General features: G+C 45.4%; 1 protein-coding gene across 1 annotated transcript in view; it reads left to right on the top strand.

The window, feature by feature from the left end:
* The window catches only part of Col6a5 (collagen type VI alpha 5 chain), a 98503-nt gene that overhangs the window by 14637 nt on the left and 63826 nt on the right, over window positions 1-20040 (top strand). Inside the window, exons 4-12 of the mRNA XM_051140382.1 lie at window positions 96-728; window positions 4082-4642; window positions 5580-6134; window positions 8777-9352; window positions 11573-12148; window positions 14047-14387; window positions 14495-14576; window positions 17838-17977; window positions 19929-20021. Coding sequence (XP_050996339.1) covers window positions 96-728; window positions 4082-4642; window positions 5580-6134; window positions 8777-9352; window positions 11573-12148; window positions 14047-14387; window positions 14495-14576; window positions 17838-17977; window positions 19929-20021 — 3557 coding nt within the window. The remainder of the gene's footprint in view (window positions 1-95; window positions 729-4081; window positions 4643-5579; window positions 6135-8776; window positions 9353-11572; window positions 12149-14046; window positions 14388-14494; window positions 14577-17837; window positions 17978-19928; window positions 20022-20040) is intronic.

The raw sequence follows: 20040 nt of genomic DNA, 5'->3' as shown, positions 1-20040 counted from the left end.
CCATCCGTTTCTATTAGGGACTTAGCAATCCTTGACGTCCTCCTTACTCTGGGCCAGTGGTTTTTCCTAACCTCTCAACTTTTCTATCTCCATAGTTCCTGTTCCTGTGTCCTGTAAGAAAGACTCCCTTGCTGATGTTATCTTCTTGGTAGATGAGTCAGTAGGGACCACACAAAACTTGAGGGACCTACAGAACTTCCTGGAGAACGTCACCAGCTCTGTGGATGTGAAGGACAATTGCATGCGACTTGGACTGATGAGCTACAGTGACAGGGCTCAGACTATCTCTTCCCTGATGGCAAGCACCAACCAGTCAGAATTCCAGCAGCAAATTCAGAAGCTTGCCCTCCGGACTGGGGCGTCTAACATCGGGGCCGCCATTGAGCAGATGAGGAGAGAAGGCTTCACAGAGTCCAGTGGCAGCAGAAAGGCACAGGGGGTCCCTCAGATTGCTGTGCTGGTCACCCACAGACCATCAGATGACGCTGTGCGGGATGCTGCGCTGAACCTGCGCTTGGAGGGTGTAACCATGTTTGCGCTGAGCATCCAGGGAGCCAACAGCACACAGTTAGAAGACATAGTGTCGTACCCTCCCAAGCAGAGCATTTCCACACACAGCTCCTATAGAAACTTGGAATCATACAGTGGGAACTTCTTAAAAAAGATCCACAATGAAATCTGGACCCAAGTTTCTACCCATGCAGAACAAGTGGAGCTTGATAAAACTGGTAAGTCTAAAAGACTCTTGTTATTACATGGCTAATGGTAATGGTTGCCTAGGGTCAGGGCAGGAGTGGGCCTTGAGAAAAATATAGTCAGGGGACTTTTAAGAGTTGTGAGTATATTTTAAAAAACTGAATTTGAGTAATGTTGCGTAGGTATAAATATGCCAAAATCCATTGAGCAATATACCTACAATGAATTGATTTTATATTGTGCAAGTCATACTCTTTTAAGATGTAATAAAGCCATACACATTATGAATAAAACATTTTATATTTTATAGTGTGGATGGACATGTAGAAGAAAAAATTATACATAGTCCCACTTCAGGTAACCTTGGGCTTGGCTTGTGTTTTAATACTGTCTCTTTGTCTCTGTTTCTGCTAATTTGTTTACTAGAACATTAATAAATTGAAGGTCACTTACCTTTTCCAAACTCAAGATGCAGTAACAATGAGAGTTTCCAGTGTCCATGGGATTGGCTGTCCATGTCCTCTCACCAGAACACTTTCTCTTCCTAGACACGATAAGATAGAAACTAAACTGAAATAGACTGTCAGGGGTGCGGCGTTACACAAGAAAAGTTGGTTTTGCCACTGGCAGGTCTAGTGGCACCCAGTTGAAAATGAACATTTCAATTTTAAAAGCCAAGTTTACATACCGTTAGCTCTATTTGTCTCTATATTTGACGGAACTGCGAGGCTTTATGCCAAAGGGACATATTCATCTCTGTCTAGTCAAGTGGTGGGCATGTACTGTAGCTGCTGTCCAAGGGTTGTAAATGTGATGACTTTTGATCTTATTTAACTAAAAATGTATTTACTGCGTGTGTAGGAGGTGTTTGTGAGCTGTGGCACATGTATAGAGGTTGGAGGACAACACTTGAGTCAGTTCTCGCCTTCCATTGTGGCTTCTGTGGATTGGATTCAGGGTGTCACACTTGCACAGGCACGGCTTGTTTTCTTTCCACTGAACAATTTTGCTGACCCTAATTATGTTTAATTTTAAAGCATTTTTAAGTTAGTGGGTGTTTTTTGTGTTTGTACATGTTCCTGTGTGCATACATGTCCATGCACACCTGCGTGTAGAGACAAGAGGTCAGCGTCAGGGTCTTCTTCTGTTGTTTTCCATCTTAGTTTTTGAGTTTGGGTCTCTCACCGTACCTAGAGCTCTCAGATTCAGTTGGCCTGGCTGGCTAACAAGCCCTAGAGATCTCCCTGCTCGACTTCCCCAGCACTGGGATTACAGGCGTGCTGCCCTCGTCCCCTCCCTTAATGTGGATGCTGAGGATCAGAGGCAGGCCCTTGCACTTACACAGCAGTGCTTTACTGGCTGGGCTCTGAGTTTGTGTAGTAAGAGCAACAGTGACTAGCTACTAGTGATGCCTAAATGTGAGAGGGCAGAGGTGGGGGATCACTGTGATCTGCTATGATCCACTCCCCCTCCTTATCATCACTGGCAACTGCATCCTTCCTGCCTTTCTTCTGTGGAAAGAAACCTGAGCTCATTATTCGGTTATGCGTCAGGTCATTCTGCTTACTCTCAAGGTTTGCAAGCCCAGACCAACCTGTGCTTTGCAGGTAATTGTTATCTCAGCCTCAAAAAATTTGTGTATTGGTTTCATAGTTTTAATTCTCTGGATTAGACTTATTTTCAGAATTTAAAAAAAAAAAAAAAAAAAAAAAAAAAAAAGGAATTGTTGCCCAAAGCCTACAGTTGTGTTAGGAATCATTAGTTACCCCCAGGCTGCCAACAAAGAGAATTCTAAAATGGCTAAATTGCTCTGTGTTTAAAAGACTGGATTATTTACTTAACTAGATAACAGCATATGAAACTTATAGTTTGAAAATGTGCTACCCATTTCCCATGGATGACAGAAGTTATTAGCTGTTATGAAAGTTAAAATTAGCTGGGCCTGGTGGCAAAAACCTGTAATCACAACACTTGGGAAGTGGAGTAGGGGCGTAAGGAGCTCAGGGTCATCCTCGGCTACATAGATAGTTCCACGCTAGTGTGAGCAACATGAGAGAGAAAAAAAAGAGGGGTCTTTTGTTTGAAATAATTGAATTTCTGTGACGTGCCAGGCCTAGGAGGTAGAAACAAGGCTTAGGCAAATCTCTGCTTGCCTGAAGGTGATACAGTTTGTGGTAGGAAACAGGTAAGCGGACTCATGAAGAAATCAATTCTGGAAAATGCCATAATGAAGTATGGTGGTATGTGTCTTTAATCCCAGCACCTGAGAAGCAGACACAGGTTTCAGGATAGTCAGGGCCACACAGAGAAATCCTTTCTTGAAAAACCAGAGGGGGGAGGGTATAGCTGTCAGCTGGAGGGAAAGTATATTTTCTATATTGACCTTTGACTTGGCCTATCTGTGATGATAGATATCTCATGGGTAGAAGACTAGTGCAAAGGCCCTAGGGTACATTTAAGGAATAGAAAGTCTGGGCCTTGAGAGAGGGCTCAGCCATTGCAATCACTAGCTGCTCTTCTAGAGGACCCAGGTTTGATTCCCGGTACCCACATGAGAGCTTGAGCCACCTGTAACTCCAGTGCCAGAGAATCTGATGCTCCTTTCTGGTCTCCGCAGGCTTCACACACATATGGTGCACAGGTACGCATGAAGACAAAACACTCATACCTCTGGGTGGCAGAGGCAGGAGGATCATCAGGAGCTCAGGGCCAGCCTGGGCTACGTAAAGACTCTGTCTCAAAACAAAGCAAAACAAAAGCACCCAGAATGGATGGTTCTGACCTCAAGCGGTTTCCAAAGAAGCCAATAAGACATAGACTCTAAAGGGGCCGCTGTCAAAGTTAGTAAATTTGATTTTACTTACAGCCTGGAGGCCCTGGGGAGTCTAGTTATTACTCTTCATTTCCTGGCTGTGTGATCTTAGACAAACCGCTGTGCCTTGCTGTGCTTCATGTTTTCCCAAGATCAAGTGATACCAATCAAAGGTTAAAATGGACAGAAAGGTTCAGGCTCCAACCCAGAGGCCATATTTTCTTTTCCTTTCCTTTTTAATGTTCCTTTCTTCCTGTTTGTTTTTGTTTTTTGTTTGTTTGTTTTTGTTTTTGTTTTGTTTTGTTTTCGAGGCAGTTTCTCTGCCTAGCCCTAGCTGTCTTGGAACTCACTCTGTAGACAAGGCTGGCCTTGAACTCAGAGAGCTGCAATGCCTCTGCCTCCTGAGTGTTGGGATTAAAGGTGTGTGCCATCACTGCCTGGTTCTGAGGCCCTGTTCTTTAGATCCTGACCAAGCTCACGTTCCCTCACAAAGCCTGAGACAAAGTTCCGTCAAGATGTTCCTTGCTTGACAGAGAATGCACTGCCCACGTTCTGTGTGTGTTTCCTTTTCAGGCTGTGTGGATACCAAGGAGGCTGATATCTATTTCCTCATCGATGGCTCGAGCAGCATAAAAAAGAAAGAGTTCGAGCAAATCCAGATATTTATGTCATCTGTGATAGACATGTTCCCCATTGGTCCCCACAAAGTCCGAGTTGGAGTCGTGCAGTATTCAGATAAGATTGAAGTGGAGTTTCCCATCTCTCGCTACGTGGATGGCATTGACTTGAAGAAGGCTATTTTTAACATCAAGCAACTCAAAGGTCATACATTGACGGGGGAAGCCCTGGATTTCATATGGCCGATAATAAAGAAGGGGAAGTCAGAGAGGACAGATGACGCTCCCTGTTACCTCATTGTACTGACTGATGGGAAGTCGGAAGACAGCGTCCTAGAACCTGCCAACAGGCTGAGGGCCGAACGTGTCACCATTCACGCAGTTGGGATTGGCGAGGCGAACAAAACACAGCTGCAACAAATCGCTGGGGAAGACGAAAGGGTTAACTTTGGGCAGAATTTTGATTCTCTAAAGAACATAAAAAATGAAATTGTTCACAGCATCTGCTCTGAAAAAGGTAAGGGAAATGCAAGAAAACACAGGGAGGGATGCATAACAGTCGCTGTGGGTGGGAAGGTAGCTCAGCGATAGAACACTTGTCTAGAGCGGATGAGCCCTGCGTTTGAGCCTTAGTCCTGCAAAGAAGAAACAAAAAGCAAACAAACTCCCAACAAAATCGAGTGTTGCAGAAGGTGGCTGTTTTCACTGAAGAGTACAGGACAAGGATGCAAAATATGTCTTCTTTTTCTCCTCCTCCTCCTCCTCCTCCTCCTTCTTCTTCTTCTTCTTTCTGAGCCACTGGGAAGAAAAGCAAACAAGCAAGCGAGTGGTGCTGAGGGCAGAATGCTACACCATGGATTCACGTTCCTCAGTCCCCTGTTGCCAACAGTGATGCAGTTGTCATATACAGTTAGGGTCCATAAGCAGGATGATGGGAAGGAATAGTTCCCAGCGTTTCCAGCAAAAGGAGGGCCCGAGGAAGCACCTTCAAAGTGCACTTTAGAGGCTTCGTTAGAGGGAGAGTTCTAGGCTCCTGTGAGGAGACTTGCACGTATGTAGTTCGTGTATCTAGTCACAGAATAGGAAAGGAATCCGAAATAGTGAATGGAACTTAGGTTTGCCAAGGAGCCTAAGCCTGAGGGACCAGAGAATAGGAACACACCTCAGGGCCGGTGCTGAGGGAACGGACAGTGCGTCTGTGTGGTGGGCTACCGCACTCTGAAGAAGCTCTTCAAGCTCACGGTAACAGAACGTGGTTGCTTGTTGCTCTCTTATGAATTTCTGATGCTGGGTTCTTGTCAGGCTTCTTCTACCAAATAAACATTTCAAAATAAACAATTCAGGCAATTCCCTGAGCTGATTTTGAGCATTTTCTCATAAGTACATTTGTTATTGCTTACTGCTTTCTCGCGTCTGAGGGTCACGCCGATTTCTGATCTTTTCCTACCACACAGGCTGTGAAGACATGAAGGTGGACATCATGTTTTTGGTGGACAGTTCTGGAAGCATAGGGCATGCAAATTTTGAGACAATGAAAACTTTCATGAAAAACCTGGTGGAGAAGATGCAAATTGGTGTCCAAGGAACCCAAGTCGGTGTTGTTCAGTTCAGCGATTATAATAGGGAGGAATTCCAGCTGAATAAATACGCCACACACGGAGAGATTTATGCTGCAATAGACGGCATGGCACCCATCAATAGAAATACCTTGACCGGAAGTGCACTAACTTTTGTAAATGAATACTTTGACCTTTCCAAAGGGGGCCGCCCCCAGGTCAGAAAGTTTCTCATCCTCCTCACAGATGGCAAAGCCCAGGATGAAGTGGCGGGTCCTGCCATGGCTCTCAGGAACAAAGGTGTCACCATCTTCTCTGTAGGCGTGTATGGTGCCAATAGGACCGAGCTGGAGGAGATCAGTGGGGATGGCAGCCTAGTTTTCCATGTCGAGAACTTTGATCATCTGAAGGCCATAGAGAGTAAACTCATATTTCGTGTGTGTGCCCTGCATGGTAAGTGTCCCCCCACCCCACCCCTCACCCCGCCTACCCCCATCTCCCTTCAAGACTCCAGGAAGTGAGATGCTGACCGAACATGCACTAAGAGGGTTACACTCTGGTCTCAGCCACTTTCAAGATGTCAGTGTTTTATGTTTTGGGTCTTAATCTATACTTTTGTACATCTGAGGCTCTTTTGCCTGCATGTGTGTCTGTGTGCCACATATACTTGGTGCCCACAGAGGTCAGACAAGGGCATTTTCTGCAACTGGAATTCCAGATGGTTGTGAGCTGTCATGTGGGTGCTGGAAATTGAACCTGAGTCCCCTGAACGAGCAATCTGAGCCACCGTTCCAGCTTCCTTATCTCTGTTTTTAAAGAATGCATTTATTAAAAAAAAAAAACACATAGTGTTAAGCATATTCTCTCATATTACCCTCTCTGCTCCTCCTTTCTTGATTCCCTCCCATTAATCCCTTTTGTTTCCCTAAATATTTATTTTTACCTCTACTTTTTGTTACACACACACACACACACACAATTTCATGTATCTATAAAATTATCTAGGGCAGGATGTAATCAAATGCATAAATGTGTCTTCCTTTTAGCTATATTAAATGGCAGCATAGACAGTTCCCCATCTACCAAAAACATTGGTCATATTTGAAATAGGCAGTGTGCATTTCTATTGACTTGCATTCTTCTAAACTTCTGGCATCTAGGCATTTGTCTGCTCATGTACTGTGACTTGTGAAATTTTTATCACTTGACTTTCTCCCTGATTGCTTGAGCTTACCACTTTTATCTCATCAATCATAATGCCTTTTAAAAAGTATTGCTCAATCATCATTTTGAGCCAATACCTTCTTTCAGTGCTGGGAACTGAGCCCAGGCCTCACAGATGTGAGGCAGGAGCTCTACACCTGAGCTGCATCCAAGCCCAGATCCTATCCCCTTTAACCTCTCTCGAGCTAGAACTTGCTATCAACTGGCACGAGGGCTGAAGATGCACATTCTAAAGTCTGTCATGAGCTGTTATCCATTTTGGAACGAGCTAAGAGAGCAAATGAAAACAGCAGAAGTTTGTTGTATGTTCTCCTGGCAACACTGAAACATTCATTAGGCTTCATCCTTCGATGACACATGTTTAGAATTTTTAGAATATTAACAAGAAACACCTCACTGCAAACTGAGGGTCAAGTGCTCTCTCAGGACTGTCCAGTAACAACCCAGCCTCTTCCTCACTGATGCCCAGGCTCTTGCTAGTGTTGAGAAATGTACAAAAGGCCCAGAATTTCAACTTTACACTCTTCATTTTGATAAAAACTTATGTTGGGAGAGTGCTGTCTAGAGCACACAGTGAAACTTCAGCTGTCTTGTTTAGTAACCAACCCATAAAGGCTTTTCACATCCTGCCCAGTCGCCAAGTGCCAAGTCTCGGTAAAGCCACTGCCCCAGGCATTCACAGGGACGGCCTTAGCTCACTACAAGTGTCTGGGACTTGAAAATTTGAGAGCCTCGCTGGCTGAAGTACAGACTGGAGGTAAAAACAGGCTGACGGGAAGTGAAGGACAGAGGGGACATTGGAGGACAAATGCCTAGGTTATCAATGAAGGGGGGGGGACATCATCAGAGTCTAGACTTTGAAGACCACCAGAGAATGGTCTGTTGGCTTTGAAAGTGCAAGAGGGCTTAGGACCAGGGAAGCAGAGACAAGAACGCTCATTCCTGCCCCTCCTCCCCCCCTACTTAAGTCCATTCCTTCACGGAGCTTGGGTTCTGGAGGCCAGGATGGAGCACACACAATCGGGGAGTTCCGTGATACAGGTGGGGAGGTTGGTGCAGTGGGAGCACTGAAGACAGCCAGAGCCAGAGAGAGAGGGATACGATCTCCATCCTCTACAACGAGATCCTGACCCCGGCAAGAGAACAGGCTGTTTTTGCAAAGCCTAGCATGACTCCCTTTCCTATTGTCCTCGACTTGGCTTCTGATGTTGCTTTTCTGCTCAAAGCTGATTGGCGAAGGCACCATTGGTTCTCAGATGCAGCGGAACAGAATGGTGTGGTACAAGCCCCGCCCCCTTCCCAGCCTTGAAGCCGCTTACGTAAGGGTACATGTGCCTTTAGAATGCTGCTCTAGCGATTGGGCCTTCACTGAGCTGTGGTTTCTTTCTCCGTAAAATGACAGCAACCGCCTTGAAGAATGACGTGAGAGACAGGGACCTGGGGAGAATGCTCAATTGACAAAGTTCTTGCCACAAAACTATGAAGGTCAAAGTTGGATTCCCAGCACCCATTTGAAAAAGCCAGCTTTTGACATGTGCCTGGAATCTCAGTGCTGAAGAGGTAGAGGCAGGCAGGGCCTTGGGGTGTGTTGGCCAGCTAGTCTAGCCTACTTGGTGAGCTCTGGGCCAGTGAAGGACCTTGTTTCAGAACCAAGGTAGACGGTGTTCTGAGGGATGAAAGCCGAGGTTGAATTTTGGCCTCCACCTGCACACACCTGTGCATGTGACTAAGCGAGTCATGGGTGATGGGGGAACGGGTGTCATGTATCTAAAATGCTCCTGGCAAAAGTTGACTGCTTTCCCTCAGTGTATATAGGATGCATGGTGGAGTTTGTGAATGACTGTTGTTTATTTTAATTTTATTTTTTTCAGATTGTAAGAGGATCGACGTCTTAGACATTGTATTTGTGCTGGATCATTCAGGCAGCATAGGTCCACAACAGCAAGAAAGCATGATTAACCTCACCATCCACTTGGTGAGGAAGGCAGATGTTGGCAGGGACCGAGTTCAGTTTGGAGCTCTCAAATACTCCAACGACCCCGAGATCCTTTTCTATCTTAACACGTACTCCAGCAAATCGGCCATTGTTGACCACCTGAGGAGACCCAGGAGCACCTCAGGGAACACCTACACTGCCAAAGCTCTCCAGCACTCCAACATCCTGTTCACAGAGGAGCATGGCAGCCGCCTGAGGCAAAATGTGGGGCAGCTGATGATTGTCATCACGGATGGCGAGTCCCATGACCGAGATAAACTCAACGACACGGCTCGAGAACTGAGGGACAGAGGCATCACCATCTTTGCTGTAGGCGTGGGAAAAGCCAACCGAGATGAACTGGAGACCATGGCAGGGAATAAACAAAACGCTATCCATGTGGACAATTTTGACAAACTGAGAGAGACTTACACGCTTCTGCAGGAGACTCTGTGCAGTAATTCACAAGAGAGTAAGCCGCTGTGACTCTTGCTTGACGTTTTGTTCTTTGGGAACTGTTTTATGATGTGCTTTGAACATAGTCACACCCACTCTTTTTCCTCCCAGACCTCTACCCCCTCCTCATCTCTCCACTCCCCCCAGTTTCAGGTCTTCTTTTCCAGTTTGGGTTGCCCAAATACTCATAGATGTGGGACCAGCTATTGGAGCTACATCCTTAAACAAACAAACAACCTGACTCTACCTCCCCCAGAAGCTACCCACTGCAAATAGCTCCTCCATTAGGGGTGGAGACTCATGATCCCCTCCCATCTCAATGATAGAATGTTGGCTGCTTGATCCCATGCAAGATTCATGATGCAATCACAGCTACTGCCCTGTCATGTCCTGAGGACACTGTCTTATCTGGTCCTCTTCGACCTCCGGCTCTAACAATCTTTCCACCCCTTGTTCCCTAATGGTGTCTGAGCTTTTGGGTGTGTGGTATATACCTATCCATGTGTGTGTACCTGGGTGTATGTATCACCCCATCTGTTCTGTTGCCATGCAGGTTGTTCTCAACAATGTATGGTGCGTCTTATACATGCTGGATTATGTCACACCACTGTCTATAGTGTTTTGGAAGCGTTCTAACTCTATCCGGCTGTTTTGCACTTCTCCCATCTCATCTGGTACCCCTGCCCTTTTCATGTCTTCTTTATTCTGAAATATCCCCGCATGTCTGGGCACAGTGTTCTACCCACTAGGAACACCCAGCCTATTGCTTGCCTGCATCTAATATAGCTCACAGGTTTAAGCTTTTGCATGCTCCATGCTCCCAGACTCTGACATTGTCTCTTTCTCTTGGTGTTAGCACTTAGTGCCTATCTTGCTGTTTTCTCATCTGTATCAATCAAAAGACTGTGAGTTCCTTGGCCTCTTATTCATTGTTGGGTTCCTACCAAATCTAGTATATCTCTAAGACAGGTCTTGTCTTAGTAATATGGTTTCTACTTTCTCTCATCTCCTATGTTGTCTTTTGGAAGTGAATGCTGAGTGGGAGTTTGGGGTACATGATGTTTTAAGGAGCCACACTCGTGAAATAAGAAGGAGGGCAAGGTAGGCAGAAGCCAGCCAATGATGCCTGTCCAGTGAAGCTGGTAGCTCTAGAGCAAGCACTTCCCAAGACAGCTGCCTGGCATCACTCTAAGATGGCATAGATGGGGTGAGAAGTGGGTGTGGACTGCCCTGGGAAAAGCATGTCATTGGCACCGCAGCTCTGTAAGGAGGCTGAGCCTTAAGGAGCTGACAGCTGGTGGCTCCACTAACTGCAGGAAGCTCTGTCTTCCTTGACGGCCTGTCTGGACAGCCCAGCTCTGTGTCTGTCCCTCTGCTTTACAAGGAATTGTGAGACACTGGGCTACCAGCGGTCACCATTTGTGATGACTTGTCTGCTGTCCCTATCTGAGCCAGGGAGCCTAGCTGGACCTGGGAGAAAGTTATCCCTTGTTTTTTTTTTTTTTTTTTTTAATCATATTTCACATTGAGCTTCAGGAAGATGGCCCTGTACTCTGTTTATGAACAACACACATTTGTCCCACGCCCTTTTAATATTGAGGTCATGACATAAAAAAATTGCAGTAGAAAAACAGAGTTTATTTAAGTTTCCAGAAGTCCAGATACATTTCTTCTTTCACAGTAATTATGTGTCCTTACAAATTTACCCAACTCTGAGTTCCATTTCTATGTGTCATAAGCTGGCCAGGACTATTTACTATGTTATTGCATGCCCAGAGTGTTTCAGAAATGATACTTTTGGAGGTAAGCGTAAATGGGCAGCGTCAGTGACAACAGGGGTTCCCATAATATGCAGAGAGATTGCTATCTAGACTGTTCTGATCTGCAGACGTTGCAGAGGCTTCCAGGCTTGTGAAACGTCTCTTCCTGAGAATATTCAATCTATTCAAATTACCTACTTCCTTTCTGAATAGCCTGCAGTATCTTTTCCAATAACTCATGCAAATATAATTACACTTTGAAAAAATGTCTATTATCTTACCCTTTCCTGCTATTTTTTTCCCTTCTCTTCGAGGTTCAATCAGTGAGTCTCTCTTCTGTTAATTCATCTCAATTTGCTGCTAATGCACAACAATTTAAGTATTTAGCAAAGCAATTTAAGTATCCCAGTAAAGGAACAATTTAGAATGATGCTACAGGAAAATAAGTTATTCTTTTTTTTCCTCTTTTGTTCCAGCCTGTAGCCTTCAGGAAGCTGATGTGATTTTCCTCTGTGATGGCTCTGACATGGTGTCTGATTCAGAGTTTGTTACCATGACAACTTTCTTGTCAGACTTAATTGATAATTTTGACATTCAATCTCGAAGAATGAAAGTTGGGATGGCTCAATATGGGAGCCGGTATCAGGAAATTATTGAGTTGGAAAGCTCTCTGAACAAGACTCAATGGAAGTCACAGATCCAAGCTGTAGCCAGAAGCAAGGGGTTTCCACGGATTGACTTTGCTCTTAGGAACGTGAGATACATGTTTGATCCATCTGTCGGTGGGAGAAGAAACGCTGGTGTTCCTCAAACTTTGGTTGTCATCGCATCTGGTTATCCCCGCTACAATGTGGCAGATGCAGCCAAAGTCCTGAAAGACCTTGGCATTTGTGTCCTGGCTTTGGGCATAGGAGATGTTTATAAGGAGCAACTTTTGCCCATCACAGGCAATTCAGAGAAAATAATTACTTTCCAAGACTTTAATAAACTAAAGAATGTGGAAGTGAAGAAAAGAATGGTCCGTGAAATCTGCCAGAGCTGTGGGAAGGCCAGTGAGTATCTTACTGATGTTTGGTTTTATTTGATGGCGGCTTCCTGTACCTCTATGTCCCAAGGTTGCGTTAGGGGCTAGGCCCTGTGGAATCCACTCAGAGCAATGTGTGACGAGGAGAGACATCAACGGCTGCCTCTCCCTGGAAGCTTGCAATTAGTGAGCCTTCCTCAGTGACAGGATTAGGATCAACGCATAAGGGGATAGTGTTGGGCTGTGTCCTGTAGGCGCCCCTGTCCCCTCACTACCGTCCAGAGTTTATGCTCCTTTCATACCTGGAACTCCATCTCCTGTAATTGCAAGTCTTTTGGACAATGTCCTTCATCTATGTGAGGACAATGAGCATTCACTATTGAAACTTTGATGGTTTTAATATTGTTAAACTAGTGCTAGTAAAGGACTCAGTGTGTGTGTGTGTTGTACATTTATGTGTATGTATAGAATGGCTTAAAATTTTTTTTTAACTTTTAAAAACTCTTGTTTGTGGGTGTTTTGCCTGCATGTATATCTGTGGACCACATACATACAGTGACCTTAGAGTCTAGAAAAGGGAACCGGATCCTCTGGAACTTGTCTGCATGTGTGGGTGTGTAACTTATGGCCGAAGTACCCACAAAGGTCAGAAGAGCGTGTCAGATCCCCGGGAACTGGAGTTACAAATGGTTCTGAGTCAGCATGTGGGTGCTGGAAATGGTACCTGGGTCCTCTGTGAGAGCAACAAATGCTCTTAATTACTGAGCCATCTCTCTAGTTGTGTTTTCTTTTGTTTTTGAGAACAACAACTACATAGTTGTCACATAGTAAAAATTATAGTTGTCTTTATAGATTATTTAATCCACAAATATAAGTAGCTGCAAAGACCTCTTAGATATAGTGGAGGAATCAGCTTTGCAAGGTGTGAGGTCAGCCAACTGTGGAATAATGACATGCCCACAGGGAAGTCACCACTCAGCTGCAGCTGGCAGTAGCCACAGGGAAACTCAGCTTCTGTGCTTTTGGGGATGGGAGGTGGGAAGACAACATGGCGGCAGGCCTTCCTCACCGTGTGGAATTTGTGCTTGGACAGTAGTCCTCCCTACTGGTGTCTCCAGAGCTATGATGCTGGAGGCTACTGCCTCCCTATGTTTGGGTATTTGTATGGTGGCGAGTGACACAGGAAGGAAGTGCCCTGGGTCTGGAATTAGAAAGCCAGAGCTCTAACTCTGGAGTAGTGCTACAGTGCCCACGAATCATTGTCCCCCTAGTCTGAGAAGGAGCAACTGGCAAGAGTCGGAGGGGACCCAACACACAACTTGCTCATTCTGTCCAGCTGGGGTAACTTGTTCAATTAGTTGGCAGTGCTTACAAACTGAAGACTTTGCATTTCTTTAAAAAAAAAATGGAACTACATGAGGCCCCATTTTCCAGCTCTCCTCTGGTGCTGGCAGTTGACAGGCATGGGGCCTTGGTCTCTTTTCCAGATGGTGGTCTTCACTCCCTGGCCACTTGACTTATCTGCGTTATCCACCTGGCATTTGCAAAACTTTGCACTTAAGACTGCTAGAAAGTGAATGATCTCCAGGACAGTTCAAATGCTTAACGGGTTATGATCATATGCATCAGAATATGTCATCATTAAAAGCAAAAAAATTTACCCACACATACAGAGCTGCTAGCTCCAAGCCTAAGGCATGGTTTTGACCCTCAGATAACTCCTGGAACTTGTTACATAGGAAAGGGGTCAGAAAAGGCATTCTGTATGGGCAGAATAGCCAGTACCTTCATTTTTTTTAACATAGTCTGGGTACTAGACACCCCTGGCCTCCATCTCTGGGGCACGGCAGAATCCTTGCCCCTCGCCATGCCTTCCACCCATGTTCCTGTTGATGGTTAATCTGGCCTTATTTCTTTGGTCTGCAGATTGCTTTGTGGATGTGGTGGTCGGCTTCGACATTTCCACTCACCATCGGGGCCAGGCTTTGTTCCAGGGGCATCCCCGCTTAGAAGCACACCTCCCAGACATCTTAGAGGGCATTACCTCCATCAGAGGGGTGAGCTGTGGGGCAGGTGCAGAGGCACAGGTGAGCCTGGCCTTTAAGGTGAACAGTGACCAAGAGTTCCCAGCCAAGTTCCAAATCTACCAGAAAGCGATGCTTGACAGTCTGCTTCAGGTCACTGTTCGTGGACCGACTCATCTGAATGCAGAGTTCCTGCAGTCACTATGGGATGTGTTTGAAGAGAAATCCATATCCAGGGCCCAGGTACGCGCACTGCAGCCTCCCTCCGATTCCTCATCCCGAATCTGTTTTTCTTTGCCCAGTTGTACCACTGGCTTTCCGCCATCCCGTTTTAATCTCTCTTTCTGTAGGTCATGCTTGTCTTCTCAGATGGTCTCCAGGGTGAAAGCATCACCATGCTGGAGCAGCAGTCGGACAGGCTCAGAGAAGCAGGTACTGAGTTTAAAATGCAAACAGCGCATGTGAGCACAGGGCATGCGAACAGCTCTCCATCCTGTGTGTTCTAGATCTTGGGATCTGTGTAGCCATTTGCAGTAGATGCTGCTGGTGATTCATGTGATGTCTGCTGATTGGGCCCCCAGTTTTCTTCCCTTACTGATACATTGCTACAGCCAAGTGCTTATACTTACAACCTTCTGCAGACACATGCCCTTGGTTAACCGCAACTGTTTGCACTGAGGGTAATTTGGTGATATAAAGTAGTTAAGGAAGGAGAAGCTTATTTTGGCTCACATTTGGGGGTGGGGTGGGCGAAATGCAGTCCATTGTGGTGAGGAAAGCATGGTGGAGGCAGCTTAATGGTGGTAGGCAGCTCTATAGCGGCAGCTGTTTGCTCAGGTCTCAGTGGAATAGGAAACAGAGAAAGAATAATTCTAGAGATCAGCTGACTTTTTCTCCCCTCCAGCTCATAAAGGTAGAACTGCCTATATTCAGGGCAGGCCTTCTCCCCAACTATAAACATTCTCTTGGACATACCAAAGGCTGTGCCTCATTAGTGCCCTTGGTGCTTATTAATCCAACCAGGTTGACACTGAAGAGTAGCCATTATCGGTGGGGTTAGACCAAGTCCCCTCCCAGTGACTTTGGCTCTCAGTGATGTTGACAAATAGAAGGCCAGTGCTCTTGCTTCAAGTGGGTCAACTCTGGGCAATTAACACTCCAGAGTCACCCATGATGTAGGCCAAGGCTTAGTCTTTGCTGAGATAAACACCCTGCTCATAGCTCCCTTTTCTTTGCTGATTTTCTCTCCCTACCGTGCCTTTCACAATTTCTGGTTATCCATGTAAAAGGTAGCAATGTGGGCTAGCCCAGGAACTCCTCACCCTACATCTGTATACACCAGCTTTGCCGGAGCCTGAGGTGAGATGGAGAAGGTGTGAGAGGATTCTTCAGCAGGAGGGAAATCCATTAGCTGTCAAATGGGGCACATCTTCTAGCCCTGCCTCGAAGGAGCCCCAGACTGGCTTTTGAGATTCAATATCCATAGACAACCTCCTTAGAGTCATAAACTTCCTGCCTTATTGCTTAGATCCTCCCTTTACCGCCTTCACATGGCCCTTGGGGATATAGCAACTTCCTTCCTATGACAGCCGAGACTGCAGAATCCTGCTTCTGCTCCTGTCCAGCCTGAGCTCATTCTCGACACCCGGTGTTCCAGCACACAGGACACTCCTTCACCAAGGTGTTTATAGGCTCGTCCCTTCCAATCTCCATTACAGCTCTGCACACCTCACTCCATTCCCAGGCCTCTGTTATTCATGTTCTTTCCCTTGGGCAACTTCCTTTCATCTTCAGAGCCAGCTTAGTCATCACTTTCTCCAAGAATCCTCCCACATCCCCCTGAGGAGACTGTCCTCCCACATCCCCCTGAGACTGTCCTCCCACATCCCCCTGAGACTGTCCTCCCACATCCTCCTGAGACTGTCCTCCCATATCCCCTTGAGGAGACTGTCCTCCCACATCCCCCTGAGACTGTCCTCCCACATCCCCCTGAGGAGACTGTCCTCCCACATCCCCCTGAGACTGTCCTCCCATATGTAAAAATTTCTTTTATTTGCCTGATGCAATTGTTGTCTTTGAGGCATGCTGACTCCATCTGCTAACCTAAGCATGGTCCTAGAAGCTCTTTACAGTCTAACCTAAGCCTAGAATGTTTTCGGCCTCTGAGACTTACTGCTGAATAAGCTCACCCTTTCTAGTTTTTCCTGAACTCTGGCTGGCTGGCTCAACTCAGCTGTTCTGGCTCAAACTTCTCTCCAAGTTGACTGAACCAATCTGGCTTCTCTCAGTTTCTCATTGAATTGCTCTGCCTGATCTCAAACCAACTCTAGCAATCTGGTCTAATCTTCTGGCTCTTTCTCATGCTCTTGATGTCTTCACTTGTGTGCAGCTTGTTCTCTCTGCAACCTCTCTGTAAAACTCTCTTGGTAAAACTGGCTCCTCTCTCTCTGTGCTGCTTCCTCTCCTGTCACCTCCTTCTCTTCTCTGTACTCATGAGAGTTGGGTATATCCTATTCTGTCAAATCTTTCTCTCAATTACACATTCCTTTCAAACGCAGGTGCTTCCTTCTACAAACTAACTTTACCTTCATTGTTTGGGATTAAAGGTGTGTACTAAAGGAGTTTCTGTATTCCAGCAAGAGTAGTCATATTTCTCACTTAAAATTCACCCACACTTATGGTCCACCAAGACTCCTCCTGTACCTCCCTGAGACTATCAGGAGTAAGGCTTTCATTGTTCCCTGATGGTCACTCCCAGAAAACTCAGAATTGTCTGATTCTGCCTACCTTATCCATTAGACCATGAACTTTGACACAGGAAGGAATGTGCCTGACCCACTCATCTTGTCATCCTCGTATGACAGTCAGGACTCAACAAGCTCCTAAGAAACAAATGCTTGCTTAATGACAAGATGGATGAGTGAATGAAAGGCCTCTCACTGAACCGAACAAAATGTGATTTTTAAGAAGTATGCTGTTTATCTTTGGGGTGGGGTTCTGAACTTTCTGGACTCTGTGTCAATGACAGTTATCCTCTGGGGTTTGACTAGGAGAGTTTTACAGAGAGAGGTTGCAGAGAGAACAAAGCTAGACACAAGTGAAGATGGACATGGAAGAACATGAGAAGAAGCCAGAAGAGTAGACCAGATCACTGGAGTTAGTTTGAGGCCAAGCAGAGCAATTCCTTGTGTTTACATTAGGCAGAATTCTGCAATCTCAGGTGCTATAACCCATGGCCTAATAAATACATTCATCTGAGATAGGAATCACCCAGAGTCTGGGCTCCTGGGGTGTAACTGTCATTGATACCATTCCAGAAAATTCACAACCCCACCCCAAAGATAAACAATGCACTTCTTAAAAACCACATTTGAACGCCCAAAAGTTGCATCAGAATTGATGTGCGATAACACCACTTTCTGCTGGTATTTTTCAGTTGATTTGTCAATAGTTTCCCTTGGATGTTTTTTTCGTGGGGGAATTTTATGCTCTAAAGTCAGAGGCCAGAGTCTAGTGTGTTTTCAGAAGTTCAGGTGAGTCTGCTGTTGGGTGTTTTTGTGTTGAGAATCCTGCTTCAGCTAGTGTTTGTTTGCCTTTTCCATTTTTCTGCATCTTTGAGTGACATTTACTGAGTGGAAGTGCTTTTGTGTGTGTGAGCCCTTGGGTTTCACATGCCCGATTTTTACTAACTAGGACTTGATGCTTTGTTTGTGGTGTCCCTGAACACACTCACCCATGATGAGTTTTCCAGCTTTGAATTTGGAAAAGGATTTGACTACAGGACTCACCTGACCATTGGAATAGACCTGGGCAAGAAGCTCTCCCAGTATCTGGTGAGTTGTTTTCTCAAGGGCCACGTTGAGTTGAGTTATCTCAAGCACCATGAGAACCGAGTTGGGAATCCTGGTGTCTCCAAAGACTGCTACTGTTTATGTCATTAAGTTAAATGCATGGGATTTAAGATGTTATAAAAATTTAAAAAGACCATAATATCATATTTCCCCAATGTTTTTAAGCATTGTTATCGACGTGTTCTTGGTTATTAGTTAAAACAAAACTTTGTTGTTGTTGTTGTTGTTGTTTTAAAACTGCATTTGGGTTTTGTTATAATGGTAAAAGTGTAATATTTATTGTCTCAACAACTTCAAGTATATAGCATATGGTTGTATTTATTACTTGTCTGTTCATTACAACAAAAGTGGCTTACAGCAGGAAGGGTTTGTTGGGGGCTTGCAGTTGGAGGATACAGCCCAGCATGGTGGGAAAGTCAGGCAGCAAAAGTTTGAGGTCAGCTGCATCTGCAGTGGGGAAGCAGAGATGAGTGTTGCTGTAATTGGATTCCTCCTTTTTAGCCAGCCTGTGGGGTGGTGCTGCAGGAGCCTATTATTAGTGTGGCACCCTCCACCTTAGTTAACTTTAATCTAGAAAATTCCCCAGCAGCTCCAGAGGCTTGTTTCCATGGTGATTATAAATCTTAGCAAGTTGACAGTCAAGGCGGATAACCACACTACTAATGTGCACTTGGCTGTTTAATAGATCTCTAGAAAGTTTTCATTGTATAAGCCTGAAACCCTGCAAGCCCCCAGTTAGCAATATGACCTCTTTCTGCCCCAACCCTTACAGAGCCTGGCACGCCCACTCTACCTTCTGTTCCTAAGCATCTCTCTCCTGAAGATTCCTTATAAAGGCACCGTGCAGTATTTGTCTGCTTGTGGCTGGCTTAGTGTAATGTGCTCAAGGCTCGTCCACACTGTAGCACATGACAGTATTCTCTTCCTTGCTGTGCTGTCCTTATCTGTTCATCTCTCAACTGCCACTTTAGTCAATTCTCCCTCTTAGCTAATAGGAGTAACCCCGTGTTGAACACACATGCACAAGCGTTTCTTCAGGATCCCGTGTTGACTTCCTTTGCATACGTGCCCACAAATGGGATTATGGGTTATGACAGTTCTGGTTTTAGTGCTTTGAGGAGGACATCTACTGTTTTCCATCTCTCCCAAGCTCTGTTCTCTCCACAGCTTCCTGGACACTTGATGTGTTGTGCTTGCTGCCTTCCTCCCTACTTTTTTTTTCTCTCTTCCTCTACTTCCGTCCCTCCTTCCTTTCACTTCCCTTCCCCCATTCCCTTACTCCATCCTTTCTTGGATAGTAGCCATTCTACCATGTATGAGATAATGTAACATTATTTATATATTTATCTATTTATTTAGAGATTGAGTCTTATTGCATATCCCTGACCGGCCTGGAATGCTGTATGTAGACCAGGCTGGCCTCAACTCAGAGTGATCTGCCTGCCTCTGACACCTGAACACACTGCAGCATTAAAGTTTTGATTTGCATCAAAACATCATTTTCCCCCTACTTTTCTTTTCATCGTCATATCACTGAATGAATGCCTAGGATACCAGCATGTCAACTGGTCCCTAATGTCATTGAAAAGCTCCTAATAATTTATACAATAGGAATTCCAGGAAATTGTCAACTAAGAATCAATATGTCTCAAGTCAACTTGGCTTATGGCCATCTATGTACTTGGTGCCCTTTCCATTAATTGAGGATGTTTCCTTGAGAGGGGACGCTGCCCACACAATTTGCTGGCCTACTGCCTCTCTCTGCAGTTCAAGTCATAAAACTCTCTTATTACTTGCACCCCTCCTCCAAAGGCAAAGGCTGGCTTGTAGGTGGCCTATGATGTGTCTAAACAAATTTCTCATGTAAGAAAACCCATGATGATCGTTGCTCATCACACTTGCTTTTTAATTTTTTTTCTCTGTCTCTCTCTAGGGAAACATCGCAGAGAGGGCTTGTTGCTGTAAGTTTTGTAAATGTCCAGGGATTCCAGGACCTCACGGAACCCGGGGACCCCAAGCCTCAAAGGTGCCATTTGGTTGTGATC

This window comes from Acomys russatus, chromosome 32 (genome assembly GCF_903995435.1).
Source record: "Acomys russatus chromosome 32, mAcoRus1.1, whole genome shotgun sequence".
Taxonomy (NCBI): domain Eukaryota; kingdom Metazoa; phylum Chordata; class Mammalia; order Rodentia; family Muridae; genus Acomys; species Acomys russatus.
This window is presented reverse-complemented; position numbering and strand designations above follow the sequence as displayed.